We start from the raw sequence: 24,121 nt of genomic DNA, 5'->3' as shown, positions 1-24,121 counted from the left end.
GTCAAGTCCCCTTAGATTAGCTCTTGCTTCTCCAAACTGCAGTGGATCTAAGCTAACCCTGTCCAATATTTCCTCGACAACCACCCATTTGGGTACTCGTCAAGTAAACTTAAGTAAAATATGAAGACTAATACTGTATGCAGTACTCTAGATCTGGTCTTATCAGTAGCCTGTATAACTGGAACATATGTTTGTATTCAGTACTCCTCACAATTAGTGATAACATTTATGTTAGCTGTACTGGCATTATAACCTTTTGTGATTCTGTACGAGGGCATCCAGATCCCTCTGCATCTCAAACTCTGCAATTTCTAGCCATTTAAATAATATGTTTTATTTTAATATTCCTGCCAAAATAGATCATTTCACATTTTCCCATCTTACACTCTTTGGCAAATCTTTGCTCAAACAATTAACTCATCTATCCCTTTGGCTTTTTTTTTAAAAAGCAAAGAACGATGGATGCTGGAAATCCGAAACAGAAATTGCTGGGAAAACTCAGCAGGTCTGGCAGCATCTGTCGAGAGAAAGTAAAGTTAATGTTTTAGGTCCCGTGACCTTTCAGTGGATCTGAAATATTATCTCTGCTTTCTCTCCATAGATGCTGCCAGACCTGTTGCGTTTTGCCAGCAATTTCTGTTTTTATATCCCTTTGTAATCTCCTTTTACGTCCTGTTCACAACTTCCTTTTCTACCCATTTTTGTGTCGAAAAACTTAGCAACTGTACCTTTTCATCCAGTTCCTGAAGGACACCACTCATTATATATTGGGAAGCCAGCATCTTGGCAAAAGACCCATTTATGCCAGAACTCTTTCCTGTTAGCTAGCTAATCATCTATCCATGTCAATATGTCATCATCCGGCTCCCCGGGCGAATACATGTGTGAACTTTAACTCTGAGGGCACCTAGTAAGTATTTGTGTACCCCTGTGTCTGCTGCTCTTGATGTAGGTAGTAGAGGCCATGGGTTTGATGAGTTGCTGAAGTGCATCTCCTGGATGGCTTATATTGCTGTCATGTGTGTCATTGGTGGATGGATTGAATTTAGAAAATGGTGGATAGAGTGTTGATCAAGCAGACTGCTTTATCCTGGATACTGTCTAACTTGAGTGTTTTTGGAGTTGCAGTCTGTGGGCTGATTGATATTATTCTATTGCCCTTATGATTTGAGTCTTGTGAATAGTAGACAGAGCTTTGGGTGTCAGGATGAGAGTTATTTCCCTCCGATTTCCAATATCTGACTTTCTTTTGTAGCCACCAGATTTAGATGCTTAGTTCCATTTAAGGTTTTGCTCAATGGTTGCCCTACGACGTTAATTTGTGGTTTCAGCAATCGAAACCCTGTTGAATGTCAAGGGGAGAAGATGGTTCAATGTTGAAGGATAATGGTTATTTGGGTGAGTCACTGGAGGTTAGCAGAATCTAGCAGATTTCCTAGAAAAATGCCAATGTCTTGAGGAAACTAGGGAGCAGAGAATGTTAGTGAGCAGCATAAGAAGGAAAACTTACACTTGAGATCTTTTGGATCTTAAGAATTTTGACTATAACGAGACTTGACTGATCCTCCAGCCTTGGGTCAGACCACTTCATCCCTTCAGTTTGTGCCAGATGGAAACTTGGGTTTGTGGTACGTAGGTACTGGAGTTTTTGTTTTGAAGAAGTTTCATTTCTAACTCTATCTGAAATCTGTATGTTAGGCTGAACTGTTTCTTGAAAAAATCTTAAGTTCTGTTCCTGTTGCCTTGGTCTTACACTTCCATTTATATTGGAATGAGAATATATCTCAGTGCAACTTTTTTGTGAAAATTCTGCAAGTATTCACTGAATATATAGTTGTTAAATGTCTCCCTGATTCCTAGCAACCATAATAGTCAAGGAATATAATTGACATTCAAAAACTACCTGAAACCTGCTTCCTAATTTTACAATTGTGCGAAAGGTTTTGGCGAAATAGTCATTTTTAGTACGTGCCAAGACTGAAGACTATTCTCTGAATACAGTTAAATGGAACAATGTTTTCATTGAGTTTACACTAATAATTCAAAATAAATACCTACAGACATAACGAGATGGAAATAAGTTGCACTGTATAATCAAATGGCATTTTTCTTTTTTTTGTGCTGCATGATTAGATTTCTTTTTACTTATGAAAGACCTTCCTATGCTTAATTATGTTTAATGCCTTTTCTTCTTCTCCTCCTCTTGCTGTGGTTACAGTTCCAGAATTGACACTTCAATCAGGTACAGTGCTTTGCCTAAAACTGTAAATCTGCTACAGTTTTTGTCTTTGATTGCTTAACAGTTTCAAAAAGTATCAAATCTTTATTTAAGGATTTATAAATCTGTTTAGGTATGTCATTAGTTTTAAGTATAACCTGTTTGTTTTTCAAAATGAATAGAAAAAAAAGAGCATCTTCACCACATTTGTATGTTTATTGATTATAAATTCCTGTAATAACTTGTTACAGTATTTCTCCTGGGTGAGGTTTCTGTCTAGCCTTCAAAAGTAGCTTCCATGTGGATGCATATTTGCGTAGAATCTTGATCTCTTTATTTTTCCACCCCACCTGTTACTCTTGTGCTACGTGTAGGGTCACTAGAAAATTATACAATCTGCAAAAGTTATCCCTACTAGCAAAAATCATCATACAGTGATGTGTCCTATTGATTTCCATTGCTGTTGTATGGGATGAAACTGTAGGAATTCTTGATCTTGCAATTTAGAAGTATTTATGGGGCATGAGGGAGCAAAGAGTTAATGTGTAAACTGGGGAAGAGATGTGAAAAGAGGTGGGAGAAGAAGTGACTATGTATACAGAGCCAGTGAGAACTGGAAGGATGGCACAGTGGGATGGCATGGTGGCTCAGTGGTTAGCACCGTTGCCTCTCAGCGCCAGGTACCCAGGTCCGATTCCATCCTCTGACAACTATCTGTGTGGAGTTTGCACATTCTCCCCTTGTCTGCATTGGTTTCGTCCAGGTGCTTGGGTTTCCTTCCACAGTCCAAAGATGTGCAGTTTAGGTGGACTGGCGATGCTGAATTGCCCATTGTGTCCAAGAATGTGCAGGCTGGGTGGATTAGCCATATGAAATGCAGAGTTACAGGATAGGGTTGGGGATGGGGGAGGTCTGGGTGGGATGCTCTTCAGAAGGTCAGTGTGGACTCAATGGGCCAAATGATCTGCTTCCACACTGTAGGGATTCTAAGCAAAGGTTTGTCACTCTGAATTGGGTCTAAGAGGTGTGGAAAATCTGCATGAATTAAGGAACGGGTGTAAAAGAATACAACTGTGAACTGATAGGAAAAATGAATAGGCTTTGTGAACTGTGAATGGATGTAGGAATTCTAAATAATTTAGTTATCTGTAAATTATCTTTAAATTATCTAATAAATTTAATTTAATGATTGAAGGTGCCAGTACTAGTCAAATATTACAATTTATCTGAAGAAAGAATGGAAGCTTATTAATTTTTGCCAAATCTTTCTTCAGTTGATAGCAGTGTGACCTTTAAAGATGAAATAGAATTAGAGCTTTTAATTTGTACTGTCTCTGGTAAGGAATTTGACTGCAGGTCAGCACCCAGACATGGTATGAGACAGTAACCTGCTAAGTCTCATGCAGGCCCTGAACACCCCTTTGGGGTTTTGGGTAGCAGGGTTTGCTGGAGAAAAGGATTGAGAGCATTGTGGGTAGGGGCAATAGTAGGCAAGCCTACAGACTCAAAGTTTTCATGTAGATTGTGAAAATTGACATCCATTTGCAGTCCAAAGGTGTGCAGGTTAGGTAGGATGCTCTTCAGAGGGTCAGTGTCGACTTGATGGGCCAAATGGCCCACTTCTTCACTAGCGGTTCCATGGTTCTATGACTCTGGTTAATGTTAAAAATGCGCCACACTGATTTTTTTTTTAACTGAAGCCAGATCTTCTTATCTAAAGAAGAACTGTACTGTGTTTCTTGAAATGCCTGCTGATATGCTCAAAGGATCTCGCTAAAATTCCACCCACATAAAGGCATACTACGTGGTCACCACCTGTTCCATTTTTCAAGTCATGCTGTATGCTTTAAAGGTTATCTTGTTTTGGCCCATATTTTACAATTGTCATAACATTTGAATCATCAATGTTCACTGTCATTATTTCTGTGAAACTGACTGCAGTGTCTGGTGCTCAAACATATAGTTATGCAGAATTCTAGAAGTTGCTGCTGGGGAGGCTATGCCCTTCCACGGGTAAAATCACTAATTTGCTGTGAACAACTTTTCTGGCCCTGATAAACCTATTTTAAAAGTCTGGAGTGTTATTATCTCCATTCTTTATCTTTTAAAAATCCATACATATTTTAAGTAATTTTTCTTATTTGATATTGCGGTTCCATCTCATGAGCCTGTCCCTATCTTTATTTTGCTATTTGTACTAAATGACTAAGAAATGAAGAATAATCCATGATTTGTACTTGGTGTTTGCTGTCTAAAAATTCTTCTGTGGACTACTCAGCCCACTTGGTGTTTTTGTGCCCGAGGTCTCATAGCATAATATTGGATATTAATTCCACTGAACCTAGTAGATCTTTGTGATCATCTTTGTTCAAAGTCATGTTGAACTCTCTACCCCTTTGTCATTAGCTACAAAACATGAACTATATTCTCAACTCTCACCCTCCCTCTGCTCCCAAAGGGAATATTTTTCTTATTCTTGAGAAGTAAGATTAGATATGTTTTGAATTATATCATATTGCTAGACTATATGGATAAAAACTTGTGTTTGAAGGAAAACTGTACATTATTACTTTACAGCTTCCCCTCGCGTCTTGCATGGGATGTGTGAAAACTATCATAAGTATACAAAACCAAAACGCATCAGAGTCTGTGTTGGAACCTGGAATGTAAATGGTGGAAAGCAATTTCGCAGCATTGCTTTCAAGAATCAAACTCTTAATGACTGGCTGTTAGATGCATCAAAAAAAGCAAATGTTCAGGAGTTTCAAGGTAAGATCTTGTTCTTAATGGCCTGGAATTTGTGTTCGTATGGACAGTGAAACAATTGGTGCTCATGATCATTACTGTGTGTAGCAATGTCTAGTGTCTTTAAGCAGTTAAATGCAAAAAACTGTTGTCAGTGATGTCCTGTTCCCTCATAGGCTGTCCTTTTAATCTTTCTTGCTGGAATAAGCAATGATGAAAGCAAGCTGTTACTATTAAAATAAAAACCAAAAGAACTGCAGATGCTGTAAATCAGGGACAAAAGCAGAAGTTGCTGGAAAAGCTCAGCAGGTCTGGCAGCATCTCTGAAGAAAAATATCAGAGTTAACGTTTCGGGTCCAGTTCTGAGGAAGGGTCACTAGCCCCGAAACATTTAACTCTTGATATTTTTCTTCACAGATGCTGCCAGACCTGCTGAGCTTTTCCAGCAGCTTCTGCTTTTTGTTACTATTTTAAATCTTGGCTCTATGCAGAGATGTTATATACAATAGAAATTTAGTTACAGTATTTTAAATTGTCTATTCAGCTCTGACTTCTAGTTTTTTTTCTCCAGCTTGGCCACTTTTTGATTTCACACTGAGGCTTAACTAATCAAGCACAATAAGCATAGATCCGCCAACAGCTATATGTAATGGAACACGAAACAATTGAACCATTGAATACTGCACAAGCTTTGTTCATGCAGGAATAACTTGAATATATAAAGGTGTCAATTAATAAGTACTGATTTGTAAAATTCCTTTCTGGCCTCCTGTTCCTGTCTTTGTGATCTCCTTCAGCCGCACAACATTTTGAGCTATCTGTAATCATCTAATTCTGGTTGTCTGACCATCTCGGATTTTAAATGTTCCACCAATGATACTGAATCCTTTACTGTCTGGCCCAAAAGTCTGAAATTTCCTCCCTAATCCCTTTGCCTTTCTACCTTGTTTTCATACTTTAAGACACTCAAAACCTACTTCTGAACAAATGTTTGGTAATCTGCACTAATAACTCCTCCCTTGTGGCTTGGTGTTATGTTTTCATAGAACAGTTATGAGTTAGGAGCAGAAGTAGGCCAGTCAGTCCCTCAAGCCCATTCCACTATTCGATAAGGTATTGGTGAATCTGTCACTCCACCTTCCTGCCTACGCTTGATAATCTTTTAGTCCTTGTCAATGATTTATCTACCTCTACCCTTAAAATAAAACAAATTCAAAGACTTTATTTTTCCCCACATTTGAGGAAGAGCATTCCAAAGACTTAGTGCTCTGAGAAAAAAAAGTTACTACTCACTCTGTTTCTTAAATGGGCAAACTTTAATATTGCTGATTCTAGATTCTCCCACAAAGGGAATATCCGTCTTGCCAAGACCTTTCTGCATCTTGTATGATTCGGTTAAGTTGCCTCTTACTTGTTTAAAGTCCCAGTTGAAACAAGTCTAGGCTGTCTTTCATGTAAGACAACCAGCCATTTCCAGGAATTAGTCTGGTAAACTTTCTCTGAACTGGCTGTAATGCATTTACATCTATCCTTAAATAAGAAGGCTAATATTGTACAGTGTATTCTGGGTAGGGTATCAGCAGTGTCCTGTAAAACAAGTGTAGCCTCCCTACTTTTTTATGCATTTCCCCTCATGATAAATAATAACATGCAATTAGCTTTTCTAATTAGATGTGTACCAGCTTACTAACTTTTTGTGATTTATGCATGAAGACACCCTAGGTGTCTCTGCATCTCCAGAGCTCTGCAATCTCTTGCCATTTAGATAATGTTCATTTTTTAATACTTCCTGCCAATATAGACAATTTCCTATTTTCCCATATTATACTTAATTTGACAGCTCTTTGCCCATTCACTTAACTGTTGCATATCTTAATGCAGTCTCCATATATCCTCTTCACAACTTGCTTTCCTAGCTGTCTTTTGTCATCAGAAAATTTGGCAACCATACCTTTCATTCCTTCAACCAAGTTATTTATGTAAATTGCAAACAGTTGAGATTTTAGTATGGATTGCTGTAATACACCATTGGTTACATCTCACCAACTTGAAAAAGACCCATTTATGCCTACTCTTTACTTTATGATAGCCAACCAATCTTCCGTCCATACCAATATACTACAATATACTTCCTTAACTTCCTCAATGACTTAACTGCTTGCTGTCTTCATCTGAAGTTGAAACTAAACAAAATAATGGTTTGTCTAATCTTGTGATGATTTATAGCTGTTTTTTAAAATTATCTGCACTATATCAATTACCAAACCCCTAGAGGTTTTCACTAGCCTGGGTTATTTGTATGTGCCACTTCCCTCCTTCCTGACCGTATCCAATTGGAGTATTAACAAATTTTCTTTCTTTTTTTTTATTCTAGACAAGGGCAGCAGATCTGTGGACATTTTTGCTATTGGATTTGAGGAAATGGTTGAGCTTAATGCAGGAAATATTGTAAGTGCAAGGTATGTGGTAATACATGCTTTTAGTAATGGTCATTCTGATGAAGAAATGAAGTGAATGACGAACTACACTTTACCCTGTAGTGTCAATTTTGTGTGATGTGGTTGCAAACCTAAACCAAGTGATTGTACTTTTCAATTTGGTTTTCTTCAAACATGAAATGTACTTGTTCATGGTAACAGAAGTAATTTAATACAAAAATTCAATTTAATGGTATTAACAAATAGTTTTAATGCATGGGTTTTCTTTTTGTCCCCTGGTTAATAAAGAATAATCTGAGCTGAAATCTTAGTTTAGTATATTTCAATATGGGCTCTTTTAAAATTACATAATTACAATTTTTGGAGACTTCACTTAAAACACATCAAAAATATTGTCTAAGGAGGTGTTTAAGTCAAATCTTAATATGCTGTAACTTAGCAGGATTAATTTTGTTGATCTCTATCTTAAAAAAAGTTAGATATCTCTGTTGCATTTCTTGTATTGAATTTATTTTGCTAGTGTGAAACAATTGCCTGGATCTTAAATTCCCTGCCAATGGGTTTGAAGGCAAGCAAAGTGGACATCATGCCTACTGCCTACCTACCTGACCATACCTCCGCTACATTTATGCACTGGAAGGTGAAGTCATTGGGCAGCTGATCCACTTTTGGATCATATATAGCACAGTGTTGGGACCACAGTCCGTAGTGACCAACTGAATAATTATTTGCAAAAGCAAATACTGCAAATGCTGGAAATCTGAAAGCTGAAAATACTAGGTTAGTCAGGCTTACATGTACATTGGAAAATCTAAATTTTTGTTTCAGATTCATGGCCTTTTATCAGATTTGCATGCAGTTGAAACTGGAACTAGGTTAACACATTGTTTATCATGGGTTTTCTTCTTTAGAGAAGTGTGAAAATATCAGTGATGTTCTTACATTTGAATGTGGCTGACCAGGTATTATCTAGTAATGTGAAAAATTCCAAGTTCTTAGACTGGAGAGAAATGTGATCTCGCATTTTACAGCAATTTTAATTTGTTCCCCAAACTATTATATATAAGCATTATAAGTATACTTGTGTATTTTGGTTCTTATTATTTATAACTGTTTGCTAGCACTACTAATCAGAAGCTGTGGGCAGCTGAGATACAGAAGAGTATCTCCAGGGATTGCAAGTATGTTCTTTTAGCTTCTGAGCAGCTCGTGGGTGTCTGCCTCTTCGTCTTCATCCGACCACAGCATGCACCATACATCAGGTTGGTCTATTTTATAACATTTGATATGTCATATATTTAAGTTTAGCTGTAGTTCCGCTACAGGAAAATAATATTGCAATATTATTTGAACAGTTCAGTAACTTGTCCAAATCTATTGTTTGAATCAAATGTTTCATTGAGGCATCCAACCATCCTTTCAGGATGACTGAGATACCAACTAGAGACACATTGTCCTGTGGGCAATAAAGTTTCATAACCTTGTAAAAACTTAAATAACAGACCAACTTAGAATTAACATGTGGTAAAACAGCTGGCTCATGTTCATTACTTTAATGCTGTCACTTTGGCCTTCTTTCTCAGTATTTTTAATAGTTGCTATTTTAAATAGTGTCTCTGAGTTTATGTTTTGTTCAAGTACTGTTTGGTACCTAATTTTCCTGTCTAGTAAATTCTTTCTACAAAAGAATGGTAATTCAGTTGGCTAGACATTATTTGAGATTTCTTCTACCTGTCAACTTGATTTCAAATCCAGCTCATGTTCTACGTGGATGGAGAGTGGGGAGTCATAATCTAGTTCTATAATTAAGTTTGAAATTGATAGTTATTTGCTGAAGTTATTTGTTGGTATGCAAAATGGAAAACTGTGCAGTGAGCAGTGATCCATGATTGATGCTGAGAAAATATGTGGAACTTTATCCTCTATCAAACTGCTGTCCTTCGTGTTCGTGCCTGTATGTAAACTTAACTAGCTAGTCTGAAAAACATCTTATTCTTTAGTACTAATGTTTATCCCTTTAAGCACAAAATTGACTAAATAAAAATAATAGTGAAGGATCTATCTTGCTCTTAACAGCAAGCTGGACAATTTTGCTTAAAAAGTAATGTTATGATGTAAAAGATAAGGAAACATTATTGACTTATTAAACATTTCTTTGTTAAATGTTCTCTCTTGCTAATTAGACTTATGGAATTTGATTTCAGGGATGTAGCAGTTGACACTGTAAAAACTGGAATGGGAGGAGCCACTGGTAACAAAGGGGCAGTTGCTGTTCGTATGCTGTTCCATAGCACCAGCCTCTGCTTTGTTTGTGCACATTTTGCTGCTGGCCAATCACAGGTCAAGGAAAGGAATGAAGATTACATTGAAATAGCCCGCAAACTCAGTTTTCCAATGGTATGATCAGCATCGATAGATAAATATTTTCATCCTTGTTTCGTTGAAATACAAGCATTAACGGGGCCTTATTAGTCCCTATAGTAACTTTTATTTTGTTGACACAAGGCATAAAGTTATGGACCAGTAGCATGTTTGTGGAATAAATTTCATTTAAAAATGTACTTGCAATTATAACTCCTTTCAGAGTCTCGGATGTCTCAAAACTCTTTACAACACTTCAAAAGTATTTCAATAGTTATAATGTAAGAAGCATGTATTTTGTTTCATTCATGGGATGTGGATGTCACTGGCTTGGCCAGCATTGTTGGCAATTTGTGAACAGCAGGCTCACTTAAACAGCAATATAATTTTGACCAGAATTTTTTTGTCATGTTGAGTGCAATTGATATTAATGGAATTCCAACATTCATTATTTTTCAAGAGAGCTGAACTGAGAAATATGAGATGAAAGTAATCTACCTATGAATGGGCCTGGCTTCACTTTATTTTCTGGAGGAAAGTTTTTATGAGCTATTGCTTTGAGATTTTGCACCTTGCACTGAAGTGATTTTCTCAGTCTAGAAACACGTTGTTTCTAAGTAATTGGTAGTGCACTCATTTGGGGCAGCACGGTGGTCCAGTGGTTAGCACTGCTACCTCACGGCACCGGGGACCCAGGTTCAGTTCCACCCTTGGGCAACTGTCTGTATGGAGATTGCACGTTCTCCCTGTGACTGCGGGGTTTCTGCCGGGTGCTCCAGTTTCCTCCCACAGTCCAAAGATGTACAGGCTAGGTGGATTGGCCATGCTAAATTGCCCATAGTGTTCATGGGTGTGTAAGTTAGATGGGTTAGCCACGGGAAATTTAGGGTTACAAGGATAGGGTAGGGGGGCTGAGTCTGGGTGGGATGCTCTTCGGAGGGGCGCTGTGGACTTGTTGCGCTGATTGGCCTGTTTCCACACTGTAGGGATTCTATAGTTCTGTGATCTGAGTCATAATGTCCTGGGTTCAAGCATCATTCTCGCACTTCAAAAAAATCTAGCCTGCAACTGCTGCACTGTTGGTAGGTTCTGTATTTTGGATGAGACATAATCTGAACCCCGTTTGTCTACTTGGATGGATGTAAAAGAACACCAGATGCTACTTCAAAGAAGGGGACATATCCCTGGTATTCTGGCCAATGTTTATTCTTCAATGAACATCATAAAACCAGATTATCTAGTCATTATGTTGCTGCTTGTGCAAGTTTCCTATGCACAAATTAAGTGTCCAGTTTGCTAAATTACAACCACGACTGCATTTCAAAAGTAAGTGCAGTAAAATGCTTTGAAACATCTGGTAGCCAAATTTGCTGTACAAATGTAAATTTTTTTGAAGATATCTCACCATTTTATGGTTTTTATTTCACTAGATTACGTTGCCAAATTTTGGCCAAAATGACTCCTAAACAGCAAATGTAAAAGTAACTGCAAACATGTTATAATGTGTACTAGGATTATTGTGGCACAGTAATAGTTTCCATCCTTCTGGGTCAGAAGGAGCAGGTTCAAGGCCCATCTGCTCCAGGTGTTTGTCATAAATACCTGAATAGGTTGATTAAAAATATCAATGGCAATGTGTTGATGTAATCTTTTAAACTGAAACATATGCCAAAGTTTTTCAGTTGTGAAGGCGGGAAGGCAAGTTAATTAAATGGAATGGGAGTGGCCCAGAGCTCTGCTGCTATCCTGCCTCTATCTGAATTATATTCTGGGCATGAAGGTGCAAGCTCAATTTTCTCTCTGTTGCCAGTTGAAAGTGGTCATTCAAAGATCGATTAAGGACCTATTCCCAGCTGAACTAAATTGTCTCCTGTCAAAGTGGGACAAGAAGGAGTTAGTCCACCTGACTGGAAACCAGTGCAGGCTGGCTGCAGTTATGGAGGGTGTCCCTTGATCTGCACTCATTTGTGGAGGGTGCATATTGGTCACTGACAGTCACCATGTGCCTCCCTCGCATTCTCCCAACTTCAGAAACACACCCCTCACAAAGCTCCTAGCTGAGATTTTGACCCTTCAGATGGTTAGTGTCCTCCTGGTAGTGGCTGCTGACTTCAGTTGCATTGCTGAATATGAAAACTGTCAACTTTTTAGCAGGTAGAACTTGCTTGATCTAGGTCCTAATCCCAATTGAAAATCTGCAGACTAATTGGGTGTCTGATTGCTAGAGGTTTTGGGTTTTTGCAGCCTAACTACACACTGCCTTCTCTCTACAAATTTTGCTTTTGGATTTAGATCAAAGATTGTTCTCGTTGTTTTAGGTTATGATTCAAAACTCTTTGACAGAGAGGATTGCTCTTTCTACTATTTAGCCAACCAGTGTCCCACTCTTCCGTTAGAAGCAGAATTATTCTATACTACTTTGGGTATCTTCTTCATAATTTTAATGTAAAAGACTAAAACACAGAAAATTACAAGGGTTGTATATATAAAGTACATTCCTGCTCTGAAAAGCTCTGGGCAATGATTGCTGACTATTTTGAATTACTGTATTATATTGGACACCTGATCTTGAGGTGCAGTGAGGAAGATTTGACAAAACTAGCCTTGTAGTAAAGACCAGTAAAATTGGTTGAAGATTATAGCCAGTGAAATAAGCAAATAGATTTAAAACAGAAGCTTCAAAATAATTAATGAAGACCATGGTGGATTTTTTAACTATATAAATGTGAGAACTATAAACTATTTAAAAACAGGTTATTTTAATGGAAAAGAAATGTTTAACTTATAAATTTAATTCTGAGCTATGTGTTTTCACTTTCACTAGGGGAGGTTACTATTTTCTCATGATTATATATTTTGGTGTGGAGATTTCAATTACCGCATTGATCTTCCAAATGAAGAAGTAAAAGAGCTGATCAGACAACAGAACTGGGACTCACTCCTTTCCGGAGATCAACTTATTAATCAGAAAAATGCTGGACTTGTAAGATAAATGTTTATTTTTAAAATGTTAATCTTAATAATTTATCAGTATTGTATAGCTGTATCAACTGTTCAAAAGTATGTTTGCAGTAGGCTCTTGTAAAACATTGTTTGTCAAATAAGCTGTTTTTCTAGGGCAGCACTGTGGGGAAGATGTTGGGAGAGCATGTCTTGCTCCATCCTGTAATTGCACTTTAATTAACAAGAGGTAGACTTAAGGTAGTATTTGAATCCTCTAAATTGAAGACTATGTTCAGGCAGTGCATTTATGCCTTTTTTTACAACCTGCTAGTGCTGTGTTGTGTATGGCTTCTGATCTGTTGTGCATAAACTATAAAACTATCAATAAATATCACCACCATATGATAAATTCCATATGATCCAAAATTTTAAATCACTGCAATAAGCCATTACTTTATCTCCAGCTGAAGAATGTTCATAATAACAAAACTGCTGGAATGCTCAGCAGGTCCAGCAGCATTTCTTTCCATTCCTGACGAAAGGTCTTTGACCTGAAACGTCAAGGCAGTTTATTTCTCCAAGGCGGCTGCTGCCAGGCCTGCTAAGTGTTTCCAGTTCTGATTAAAAGGACATCAACCTGAAAGGTCAACTCTGTTCTTCTCTACAGATGCTGTCTGACCTGCTGAGTTTTTCCAATACTCTTTTTGTTCTTAGTTTGATTTCCAGCATTTGCAGTATTTTGCTAATAAGGGATGTTAATGTGGAACAAGAAAATATGCAAGATTATCTCAAAGTCATGATGTCAGGAGGCCACTTAATTATTGCCACTTTACTCAAACTCCACTGAATATTATAATCTTGCACCATATTTTAAATGACAAGCTAATCAATTAAACTTTGTAGGAAATTTAACCTTTTCTGTCAGCATGAGAAAATGAAAAGTGTTAGCTTAATGTTCAGTATTTCATAACAGAATTAATAAGTATATTTTTCCCATACCTATCTGCATACAATTTGCAGTTGTGCAATTGGCAGTGTAACTCAGGTCCACAAGGTCATGAGACCATCTCTGCAGCGAGGAACAAATGTTCTAGTTTTCAGTCTGATAATTCAGTCAGTTGGTTAAATCGTTTTTTGTGTGCTTCTGCAGGTTTTCCGAGAATTCTTAGAAGGCAGAATAAATTTTGCACCAACCTACAAATATGACCTGTTCTCTGATGATTATGACACAAGTGAGAAATGTCGAACACCAGCCTGGACAGATCGAGTTCTTTGGAAAAGAAGAAAATGGCCTGTTGACAAATCGGGTGTGATAAATTAGTTTATTGACGTGCATTATTACTTTTCTCCTCACTTATCTGTTTTCTCCTGTGCTGTCTTGATCCTCTACATTGTACAGATAACTCCACACTGTTCTTGTTTTCCTATTCACCTGTCCTCCCCATCCTGTGGAGGATCCTTTTTTTTTTGTAGGGCGCATAAAGTCAGATAATGTGCAACTCGGTCCCTTCACTTATATACTTCCTATAAGTGTAGATGCTTGGGAACGTGGATTTAACCCTAAACGTTTTCAGCTTCCTGCATGTCTTGGTAGTTTTGTAATTTACAGAACTCCAGCTGTGTTTAAAGGATACATATTGTATGAAGAGTACAAAAATTCCTTCCATTCCTGACTTATCCTTAATCAACTAAAACAGTAAGTCAGCTGCTGCTCCAATATTCTCATTTTGTGCATGACCTGTCTTCATTTTTGTGTCAGGAAATGCAACAGGATTTTGATTAGAAGTAGCCCAAAGGTCCTGACTACAACCACTGCAGGCGTGTTTGCCTCAACTTGAACTACTGACACGCCATGAAAATAATACATAGCGCAATAAAGTTTATGTCAAGTTCACAATGTAAATCTATCATTCAAATTTATAAAACTATCCACCGGCTTCCACTGTCCTTAGATTTTTATTTTCTGGCAGCAGGAGATTGAGGAGAGAAATTCACGCTGTATCCATTACGTTCGGTCTTTTGCAGCTGAAGACCTGGATTTGCTGAATTCCAGTATTAAGGATGAACCTAAGCTAACTAATTCTTGGAGTCCTGGAACACTTGTATATTATGGACGAGCAGAACTGAAAACATCTGATCATAGGTACAGTAAACGTATTTGTTATTGAAGCAATGTGAAATCTAGGGTTATAGAAGCCAAATATCTGAAATAATATTCGAAGTGAGGTGGTCACCCATTCAGCCCATTGAGTTCGCAATGCCATTCTATATGATCATGGCTGATTCTTTATCTCAAGGCCATACTCTCCTTTTCCCCATACCCCTTGACACTTTAGCCTCTACAAAACTATTCTTCAATATATTTGGTGACTTGGCCTCTGCAGCCTTCTGTGATGTAGATTTCCGCAGTTTTCTCACCAAGTGAAGAAGTGTCTCCTCATGTCAATTTCAAATGGCCTACTGATTATGTATAGGTCATGATCTCTTGTTCTGGACACCCTGACTGGGGAAATATCATACCAGCATTCCTGTCTGTCCTGCAGTACCAGAACTTTGCATTTCAATCTCATTCTTCTGAGTTCCTGTGATTATGGACCCAGTCGACCCTCATGACAAATTTGCAATCCCAGGGATGACTGAACCTTTTCTGTACTCCCGAAATAACAAGCATATATTTTCATGGTTAAGGAGGCCAGTACTGCACAAAGAGTACTGCAGGTGTGTCTCATCAAGACTCAGTACAGTGCAGTAAGACTTGCCTGCTCTTCTGCTCAAAGCCTGCTGCAGTGAAGGCCAATGTAGCATTTGCCTTCCAACTGTACTGGCATGCTTGATTTCTTTCACCAGTGAGAAAGGAGACCCGAGTGCACTTAATAGATCAGCATTTCCCAATCGATTACTATTTAAATGATAATGTTTTGTTTTTCATACTAGAGTGGGCAGCTTCACACTTATCTATGTTATATTACATAAGCCTTGCATTTCCCATTCATTAAACTTGTCTGAATCGCTCTGCAGTCTCCTTCTATCCCCTCCACCACTTCTCACTCCCACCAAGTTTTTTTTGTCGTTGTGAACTTGCAAATATTACACTTCATTCCTTCATCCAAAATTTTGATGTTTATAGTGAATAAATGGGGCCTAGCTGTCATGCTGATCAAACTCGTGCTGATCCATACAGTACCCAACTTGCCATCACCTCCCACTACGAAGAAAAGTCATTTATTCCCTCTCTGCTTTGTTTGTTAACAAATTTTCAATCTATACCTCCGTAATACCACTAATTTTATGTGCTCTGATTTTGCCTACTGACCTTTTATGTGGAATGCTATCAAAAACTGAAATGCAAATACATCACATCCATTGGTTCTCCCTCCTCTATTCGACTAGTTACATCCTCAAAAAAGTTCCATTAGGTTGTTAAACATGTTTTTTTTTATTTCTTAAGTCTGCGTTGACTTTGTGTGATCTAGTTGGTATCTTCCAAGTGTCCTGTTATTACATCCCTATTAAATGACTCCGGCATCTTCTCTACAACTCAGCTAGACTGACCAACCAGCATTTTCAGGTTATCTCACTACTTTTTAAATGAAGTATTACATAAGACATCCTCCATTCTGCCAGCACTGTTCCAGAATCTACCTAATTTTGGAAGACTGCAACCAACGCATCTACTTTTTCCATGGCCATCTCCTTCTAGTATACATTTTCATTGGTAAGGAGGCCAAAACTGCATAGAGTACTCTGCATCCTGGGATATAGATTATTGGGCTTTGGGGACTTCTAAGTGTTCAGTCCCATTAATTTCTCCAGCACTTTGTTTTTACTAATACTAACTTCTTTCAATTTCCCCTTCCCAATAGACCTGAGCATTTCTGTGAAATTATTTATGCCACCTTTTGTGAAGATAGAATTAAAGTAACAATTTAATTACTCTGGAATTTCCTTGTTCTCCATTTTCAGTTCTCCCTTATGAGACTGTAAGGGCCCCAATTTGTTTTCACTTGCTTTTTTTTCTATTTTACATGGAAAATATTGCGTTCCATTTCTGTTTTCCTTGAAATTTTACACATATACCACATACTCTATTTTTGTACGCCCCTACCGCCCCGCCCCGCTCGTCCTCCTTCAATCAACCTCTTGTCCTCTTTGGCAGAATTCTACATTATTCGCAGTTCTCAGGCTTGCTACTTTTCCTAGCAATTTTATATTATTCATCTTTTGGATCTGATATTAGCCCTTAACTTAACTTATTTGTTCGCCACAGTTGGACTGCTTCTGCTGTTGTGTTCTTTTAACTGAAAGGAATGTATAACTGTTTCAAAGCATAATTTTTATTCTTTAAATGTTAACCATTGTTTGTCCACTGCCATGGCTTTTAATGGAGATTTCTAGTCTCACGTGTACTGTCCAAGGATTTATTGCACTATGCTGCAGTTTGCCTTTCCAGAAATAGATTTGTGTTTCTAATTGTATTGTTAGTACAATGTTCTACTGATACCAGTTGCCAACCAGTCCCTTGCCTACATTTATCTTTAGATTCAATGGTCTTCAGAGTCTCTCTTTTTGATTATAAGTTTATAAAGTTCTGTACACAAATTACAGTTCAGTTTTTGTTTTAAATTTTTAGGCCTGTGGTTGCTACTATAGACATAGACATATTTGAGGTGGATCCTGAAGCTCGGCAAAGAGTGTACGGGGAAGTTATTGCTCTTCAGGGACCACCTGATGGAACAGTGGTTGTTTCACTGACCAGCTACTCCCCAAACCAGGATCATTTTGATGATAACCTAATCGATCAGCTGCTTCAGAAATTTGCTGCACATGGTGATGTTATTTTGATAAGGTAACAATGAATATATTTGTCTGTATATATCTCCAGGTTTTTTGAAACAAAAATAGTAATTGTGCTGCATCCTGAAATACAATCCAGTTTGTAAATTTCTCCTTGTGAAGCAACAGTTTAGATCTTGATTGACCAATTTTTGTTTAGCAGCTATAGTTCGTGGTACTAGAGGGACACCAATTCACATTAGAAGAATATGCCCTACATTATGTGGTATAATACATGTGGCTATACCAAAAAAAATTGCTGTTGCCACCCAAGACAAATATAATGGATAAGTTCTTTCCTCTGCCAGTTTTCTAACCCCTCTTCTAAGTTGCTTTCTTGCTAGTGCAATGTTTCACTGACACCAGTCACCATCCAGTCCTTTAAATAAAAACCGAAAGAACTGTGGATGCTGTAAATCAGGAACAAAAACAAAGTTGCTGGAAAAGCTTAGCAGGTCTGGCAGCATCTGTGGAGGAGAAAACAGAGTTAACGTCTAGACCCAAAACATCCAGTCCTTTGCCTGTGTGACCATGATAATTTCTTGCTGAAAATGCACAGAAACATTGGGCTGGATTTTAGCAGCCCTTTGGGAACGATAATGAAATGGCAGACCAAGTGGTATGCCTACTGTCTTCCTGCCACAATGCCTTTATTTTCATGACTGGGCAGATAATAGATGGCCCTTTAACCCAGAATTCAATTGAGCCATTTAAATTTGGTCTTTTTATATGTATGTTAGTTTATTCAGGAGCAGATTGTTGATTTTTTTGGGCAAAGTTTTTAGCTCACTGAGGCACCCCTGCCTGCGCCATGGCACCAATAGGCTCTCTTGCACCCACTAGCTGTCATCAGTGCCCTGCCTCCCTGCCTGCTAGGGTCTGACTGATCCCAAGATCCCCCAAAACCCACTTATCTGGCTGTGAGAGCATATGTTCATCGATATACTGTCCTCTGGTACTACTGAACTGCTGGCCTTCTGATTGTTTGTCAGCTCTTAACAATAGTCAGCCATTCTTATGATAAATGAATAAATTAATTGGCTGCTATGGGCAAAGTGTGATCCTGGATCCTGCTGACTGATGAAGCTGGTTCACTCCACCACAATGCCACCTCTGCCAGCAGCACTAAACCTGGCCCATAAATTTCTGGAAGGCATTGCTGGAAAGCAATCTGAAAGGGATGGGGGAATCTTTATGAAACAGAAGAAAGCTTAAGAGCCAAGTACAGCAGTTGAGCCACAATGGGCATGGGTTCTCGAGAGAATTGTAAAATGATTTTATGTATAGAAAATGGTTAAGAACTTGGAGTTCTCAAGGTCCAGGGAAGAAGCTAAAGTGTTTGAATAGACCTGGCAGTTTAAGTAAAAAGAATTTGCCAACATGCACTTCAAGTCAAATAGTTTATTTCTGAACTGTAACTGTCTGTGGTTATGTAAGTGGTAATAAGAGATTTTCCTTCAGAATCTGAAGCAAGATGCTTTCATTGGAAAAATACAGGGAAGTTATGATTTCCAAATGTAAAGTTTTCTAGTACTCTCTTAACTTCTGTATTTTCAGAAATTATTGTCAAATCTTGCAATGTGAATATCCGGCATCAAACAATTTGAGACATAAGTCAGCATTTTACAGAACACTTGGTACAAAAGTGCTTTAAAAAGACCTAAGTAGCACACTCAAATAAAATGTCCGAATGATTTCAAGACTGGATCCATATTTTTGGGGTATAATTTTCTCACTGGAACATCGGTGTTATGGTTCCAAACCAAGCTCTTGATCTCTTATTAGACGTGAATTCTCTTTATCTCTTGACTTCCAGCAGAGTGCATTAATTGTTGTATCTTTTGCGCTGGTATTTGGTGTTTAACTTCATAAAAATCTGGTGTCCTTTGTTTCAGGTTTGTAGAAGATAAAATGTGGGTAACGTTCTTGGAAGGTAGTTCTGCTCTATCAGTGCAGAGGTTAAATGGCACTGAAGTAAGTAAAAGTCCTGATCAGTATTGTAAATAGCGTTTGTTAAATTTGCTTATTTGAAGTGCTGGATATATTTGTCAGGCAAAGTTTTCATTTTGTTGATGAGCTGGCCATTCTTTCCAAACAATCTAATCTTGACCCTAAGACATTGGACCAAATGGCCCGATTCTGCTCCATCGAATCTGCTGTGACATTTAATCATGGCTGATAAGTTTCTCAACACAATTTTCCAGCCTTTTCCCATAACCTTTGGTCTCCTTGCCAATCAAGAACCTATCTATCTCTGTCTTAAATACACTCAATGACTTGGCCTCCACAGCCTTCTGCAGCAATGATTCACCACCCTTTGGCTGATGAAGTTCCTTCTCATCTCACTTCTGAAGGGTTGTCGCTTCACTGTGAGGCCATGCCCCTGGGTCCTCGTATCTCCTATTAGTGGAAACATCTTCTTCACGTCCACTCTATCCAGGCCCCTCAGTATTCTGTAAGTTGCAATGAGATCCCCATTGATCCTTCTAAGCTCAGACCCAGAGTCCTCAATTGAACCTCACATGACGAGCCCTTCATCCCTGGGATCATTCTTATAAACCACCTCTGAACCCTTTCCAAGGCTAGCACATCCTTGCTTAGATATCGGGCTGAAAGCAACACTCAATATTCCAAATAGAGTCTGACCTGAGCTGTTGTATTCTAACCCTCTTGAAATGAATGCTATCATTGCATTTGGCTTCCTAACTGCCACTGAACCTACACGTTAACCTTAAGAGAATCCTGAACTAGGACACTTTGTGCTTCAGACTTCTGAAACCTTTCCCCATTTAGAAAATAGTCTACGCCTCTATTAGAGCAAGGACAATACAGCCAGGAACTGGTCTTTAGCCCACAGTGCTAGTGCTCACTGTGAGTTAATATAATGCTGATAGTCTTCTAACAAAGTGCATTACCTCACACTTTCCCGCACTGTGTTCCTTCTGCCACTTTGCCCACTCCCATAACCTGTCCAAGTCTTTCTGCAGCCTCCTTGCTTCTTCAACACTACCTGTCCCTCCACCCATTTTTTGTCATCTGAAAACTTAGCAACAATGCCCTCAATTCCTTTGTCGAGTTTGTTCATGTGTAACGTGAATAGTGGTGGTTCCAACATTGACCCCTGTGGAGCTCCACTCATCACTAACTGCCATCCAGAAAAAGACCCCTTTATTCTCACACTGTGCCTTCTGCCAGTCAGCCAGTCTTCTATTCAAAATAATATTTTGTCCCCTAACTCTAAGGGCTGTTATCTTATTTAGCAGCTTTCCACATGGTGCCTTGTTAGGTCCACTGGTTACTAGCTGTCCTTTGTCTAATTTGCACAGGACCTCCTCAAAGAATTCTAACAGATTTGTCATGCATGCCCTCCCCTTGATGAAGCCGTGCTGACTCAGACCTGTTTTGTCATAAGAAGTGAATTCTAGAACTTGGGGCCTCGCAGGATGAATGATTCCCACGAACAATAAAATGATCATGGTTAGGGATAGCGAGAAGCCAAAGCTTGAGAAATATAGAGATTTCAGAGTTACAGAGCTGGAAGCATTACAGAGATAGAAAAGTTGAATATATGGAGTTTTAATATCAAAATATTGACTGAGGAAGGGGTCTAATATAAGTCACGGAGAAAAGGGGTGATTGGTAAATAGGATGTGGAATGTAGTAAAAATCCAACTGGACCATTAATGTGCTTTTAGGAAAGAAAACCTGCCCATCCTTCGTTTTCTCCAAAATTGACTTTAGTCCCACACCAGCGAGTTTGATCTTTAATAGCTGTCTAAACTCTCAGCAAAACACTAGGCAGGATCTTTATAGGGATCTAAGTGATGTAAGCTATGGCAGGATTTGGGGCAGAATCACAATAAAAGTTTGGCAAAGTCTGTCACTACATCAGGAACAATTTACTGCATCTCTATGCATTTGCTGAGCAGGGAGGCAAGTTTCTTGCTAAGCAAAAGCAAGTTCTCATGCAAGCATGATAATGGCTTGTTAAACACCTTATTAATGCTGCAGCTCACCTCATTGAGATTCAGTTTCCTGGAATATCAAACATGCTGAATAAGTTAGAATCAAGAATTCTCAACATGGAAGACAGCATGAGTATGTGGCAACTTCAGCTCAGTGCTGGCTGCGTCGAGCTTCCGTACAGCTCAACATCAAACAGCATCTCCGAGTTGCCCACTTGCTCTTTTATCACCCACTCACTTAGCACCTGCCTGCATGTTTGTAACATCTGCACCTTGGTTTTCTTTGGCTTGGCATTGCCATGGCTGTTAGCACATTGATACTTCAGCCAGAGTCAAAGGCCATTGACAGTACCGTATAAATGCACTGCTTGACTTTAGGGATCTATCTGCTGGGATGATGCATCATGCTGTACAGCACACCAAGACATCAGTATAAAACTTATAAAATGTGCCAGCTGCCTTTGTCACAACACAATGCATGTTTATTCAACCAAATGGCCATGTCAGAAACTGGGGCCTAGTCCTCTGTCCAGTCAAGGGGATTTGCTGTTGCCTAATGACATTCAGTCAGGGGTACAGATGGCGCACAGTCTTTGCCACTGTCATTTGTCCACTTGAGATACTCATGGTTAGGGAATCTGTCCGACTGCATTCTGCAGAGTGGGTAATTGTCTGTACTGTAGGACCATCACTAGCAGTCAGGGGAATTGTCTATCATCACTCGGAGTTGCAAAGATTGTGGTCAGGGATCTGGTCATCTGAACAAAAAAACCAAAGACCTGCAGTTACTGGAAATCAGAAACAAAATCAGAAATTGCTAAAATGACTTTGTTCTAAAGAAGGGTCACTGGACCCAAAATGTGAACTCAGCAGATCTGCCAACAACTGTGGAGATAAAGCAGAGTTTTTGCAGTAATTTCTGACTTTGTTTCTATTCACTCATGTCTGTGTTCTGCTTATTGAAGTCAGTGAGAGGTCTGAAGCAAATACAGATCTGAGGGGTGTGGTCGATCATTGAGGGCTTAAAGTAGGTCTGTAGGGGCAGCAGGAGGATCACTGAGAAAAGGAGTTGGACAGTGGAGAATCAGGTAAGGGGCTGGTTAGAGCTAGAGGCATTTGTGGTGTTGGGAACAAGGATGGTGGTAGGAGATTCTTGGTGTATTTAGGGAGGGGTAGAGATGTGGAGCAGTATCGAAGGCCATGGAAAGCTATAGAAGAGATGGTTATTGGCATTGGCCACCACCATGGTCGCCATAGGAGAGCTTAGAGGACTTGGATGGGCATCATTAAGGTAGAATGAATGGGCATAGGGAGGACAGTTAGAGATGGTATTCAATGCGATGGGTCTCCATGCGGTAGGGGAAAAGGGATGAAAATGGGCAATGCAAGGTTAAAGGTGATATCCGGTTGGTTACCTGGTGACTAGCTGTCCACCACAAGCTGTATTCCCTGCCATCACTTGCAGTTCACTGGATGTGAAATGCAACTTGAAAATGACTGGGACAAGGCCCATGGTGTGTAGAGTCAGCGCCACTTCAGTGAAAGGGCAAGATACAAGTCGTCTGGACATTGGAAGGACAAAAGCATGAAGCACACATTTTCAGACTCCAGTTATATTTCATTTGTCATAATTTCTTCACCCATCTGCAATTCATACAAAGAAAAGTTATTTGGGAGTCAAGAACAGTTTGCACTTTGCCACTTGCAAATCGAACACTCTGTATGCAAGTTACCTGCCATGACCTGAAAGGAGGAGAATGGTAACTAAAACTGTCCCACCACTTGTCGAATTTGCATGAGTACTGTGGGAGAAGGAAACAATACTTCATTATATGATGATGGACTGTCCTGCTTTTCAAGTGACAAGTTTCATGGTTGATGTGAATCTGGAATGGGAACTTATTCAGAGCACAACAAGCATTCCCCTTCTGATGTAATGTGTTGGTCAGTCAGCTGGCATAGCAATTTTACCAAGGTTGTGTACATGGTGTGACCAGGGCCATGATGAAGCAGATGGCAGGGCTGAAGATGTAGTTCTGCTGCTCAAATCAGACTTGGGTAGGGCATCTGGAATAATCAAGATAGTGTGCTGCACCTTTCTTGTATGCTGTGCTCTGCACATTTGGAACGGGCAATGATGCAATGTGATGTACGAGGAGGAGTCAATAACAGCAGTCATTTGGAGAGAAAGATGAGGACATTGAGCTGGAGAAAGTTTCTTGTGAATGATGAAGCTCAACTGCTTGGGTGTTACAAGGCACTTGACACACTGTTCCAGTAGATGCAAACTGGGCACAGAAGATGGCTCGACAGACTGAATGACTTACTCCTGTTACTATTTCTTATGGTCTTAAGATTATCCTGGAATGCCAAATAGTAGTTAGTCATCACGCCAGCATTCGGTTTGCACTGTGAGCACAAATTGCAGCCTCTACTCATTCCATCTGTTAATTTTTAATGGCTGTTAATACAAGCTAATGTTTGGACTTGTCTGATTGGTATGTGATGTTCCCCTACAGGACAGTGATAAGATTCAGGTATCCAGTGGGCTTTGAAGGTAGAGTAGCGCTGCCTTGGAGATGGTGCTTAGATGGAATATAATTAAGGACAGGTAAATT

The 24,121-nt window shown here is 39.1% G+C and overlaps 1 protein-coding gene and 1 long non-coding RNA gene across 6 annotated transcripts in view; one reads left to right on the top strand and one right to left on the bottom strand.

The window, feature by feature from the left end:
• The window catches only part of LOC109915940, an 86,847-nt gene that overhangs the window by 2,228 nt on the left and 60,498 nt on the right, over positions 1–24,121 (bottom strand). The window contains exon 5 of one of the 3 annotated variants that reach the window (XR_007263262.1): positions 19,792–19,991. The exons of the other annotated variants lie outside the window; for them this stretch is intronic. This is a non-coding gene — a long non-coding RNA (uncharacterized LOC109915940). Of the gene's footprint in view, positions 1–19,791; positions 19,992–24,121 lie in introns of those variants that run through there. 3 annotated transcript variants of the gene reach the window in all.
• synj1 (synaptojanin 1) overlaps positions 1–24,121 on the top strand; it is a 120,195-nt gene that overhangs the window by 44,370 nt on the left and 51,704 nt on the right. For 2 of the 3 annotated variants that reach the window (XM_020515612.2, XM_020515613.2), the window contains exons 13-22: positions 2,219–2,242; positions 4,796–4,987; positions 7,338–7,422; positions 8,523–8,663; positions 9,606–9,798; positions 12,587–12,745; positions 13,856–14,012; positions 14,731–14,848; positions 17,336–17,551; positions 19,434–19,512. In XM_020515612.2, coding sequence (XP_020371201.2) covers positions 2,219–2,242; positions 4,796–4,987; positions 7,338–7,422; positions 8,523–8,663; positions 9,606–9,798; positions 12,587–12,745; positions 13,856–14,012; positions 14,731–14,848; positions 17,336–17,551; positions 19,434–19,512 — 1,364 coding nt within the window. The remainder of the gene's footprint in view (positions 1–2,218; positions 2,243–4,795; positions 4,988–7,337; positions 7,423–8,522; positions 8,664–9,605; positions 9,799–12,586; positions 12,746–13,855; positions 14,013–14,730; positions 14,849–17,335; positions 17,552–19,433; positions 19,513–24,121) is intronic. The other variant, XM_048603167.1, reaches the window with a different exon arrangement.

This window comes from Rhincodon typus, chromosome 11 (genome assembly GCF_021869965.1).
Source record: "Rhincodon typus isolate 14 chromosome 11, sRhiTyp1.1, whole genome shotgun sequence".
Taxonomy (NCBI): domain Eukaryota; kingdom Metazoa; phylum Chordata; class Chondrichthyes; order Orectolobiformes; family Rhincodontidae; genus Rhincodon; species Rhincodon typus.
This window is presented reverse-complemented; position numbering and strand designations above follow the sequence as displayed.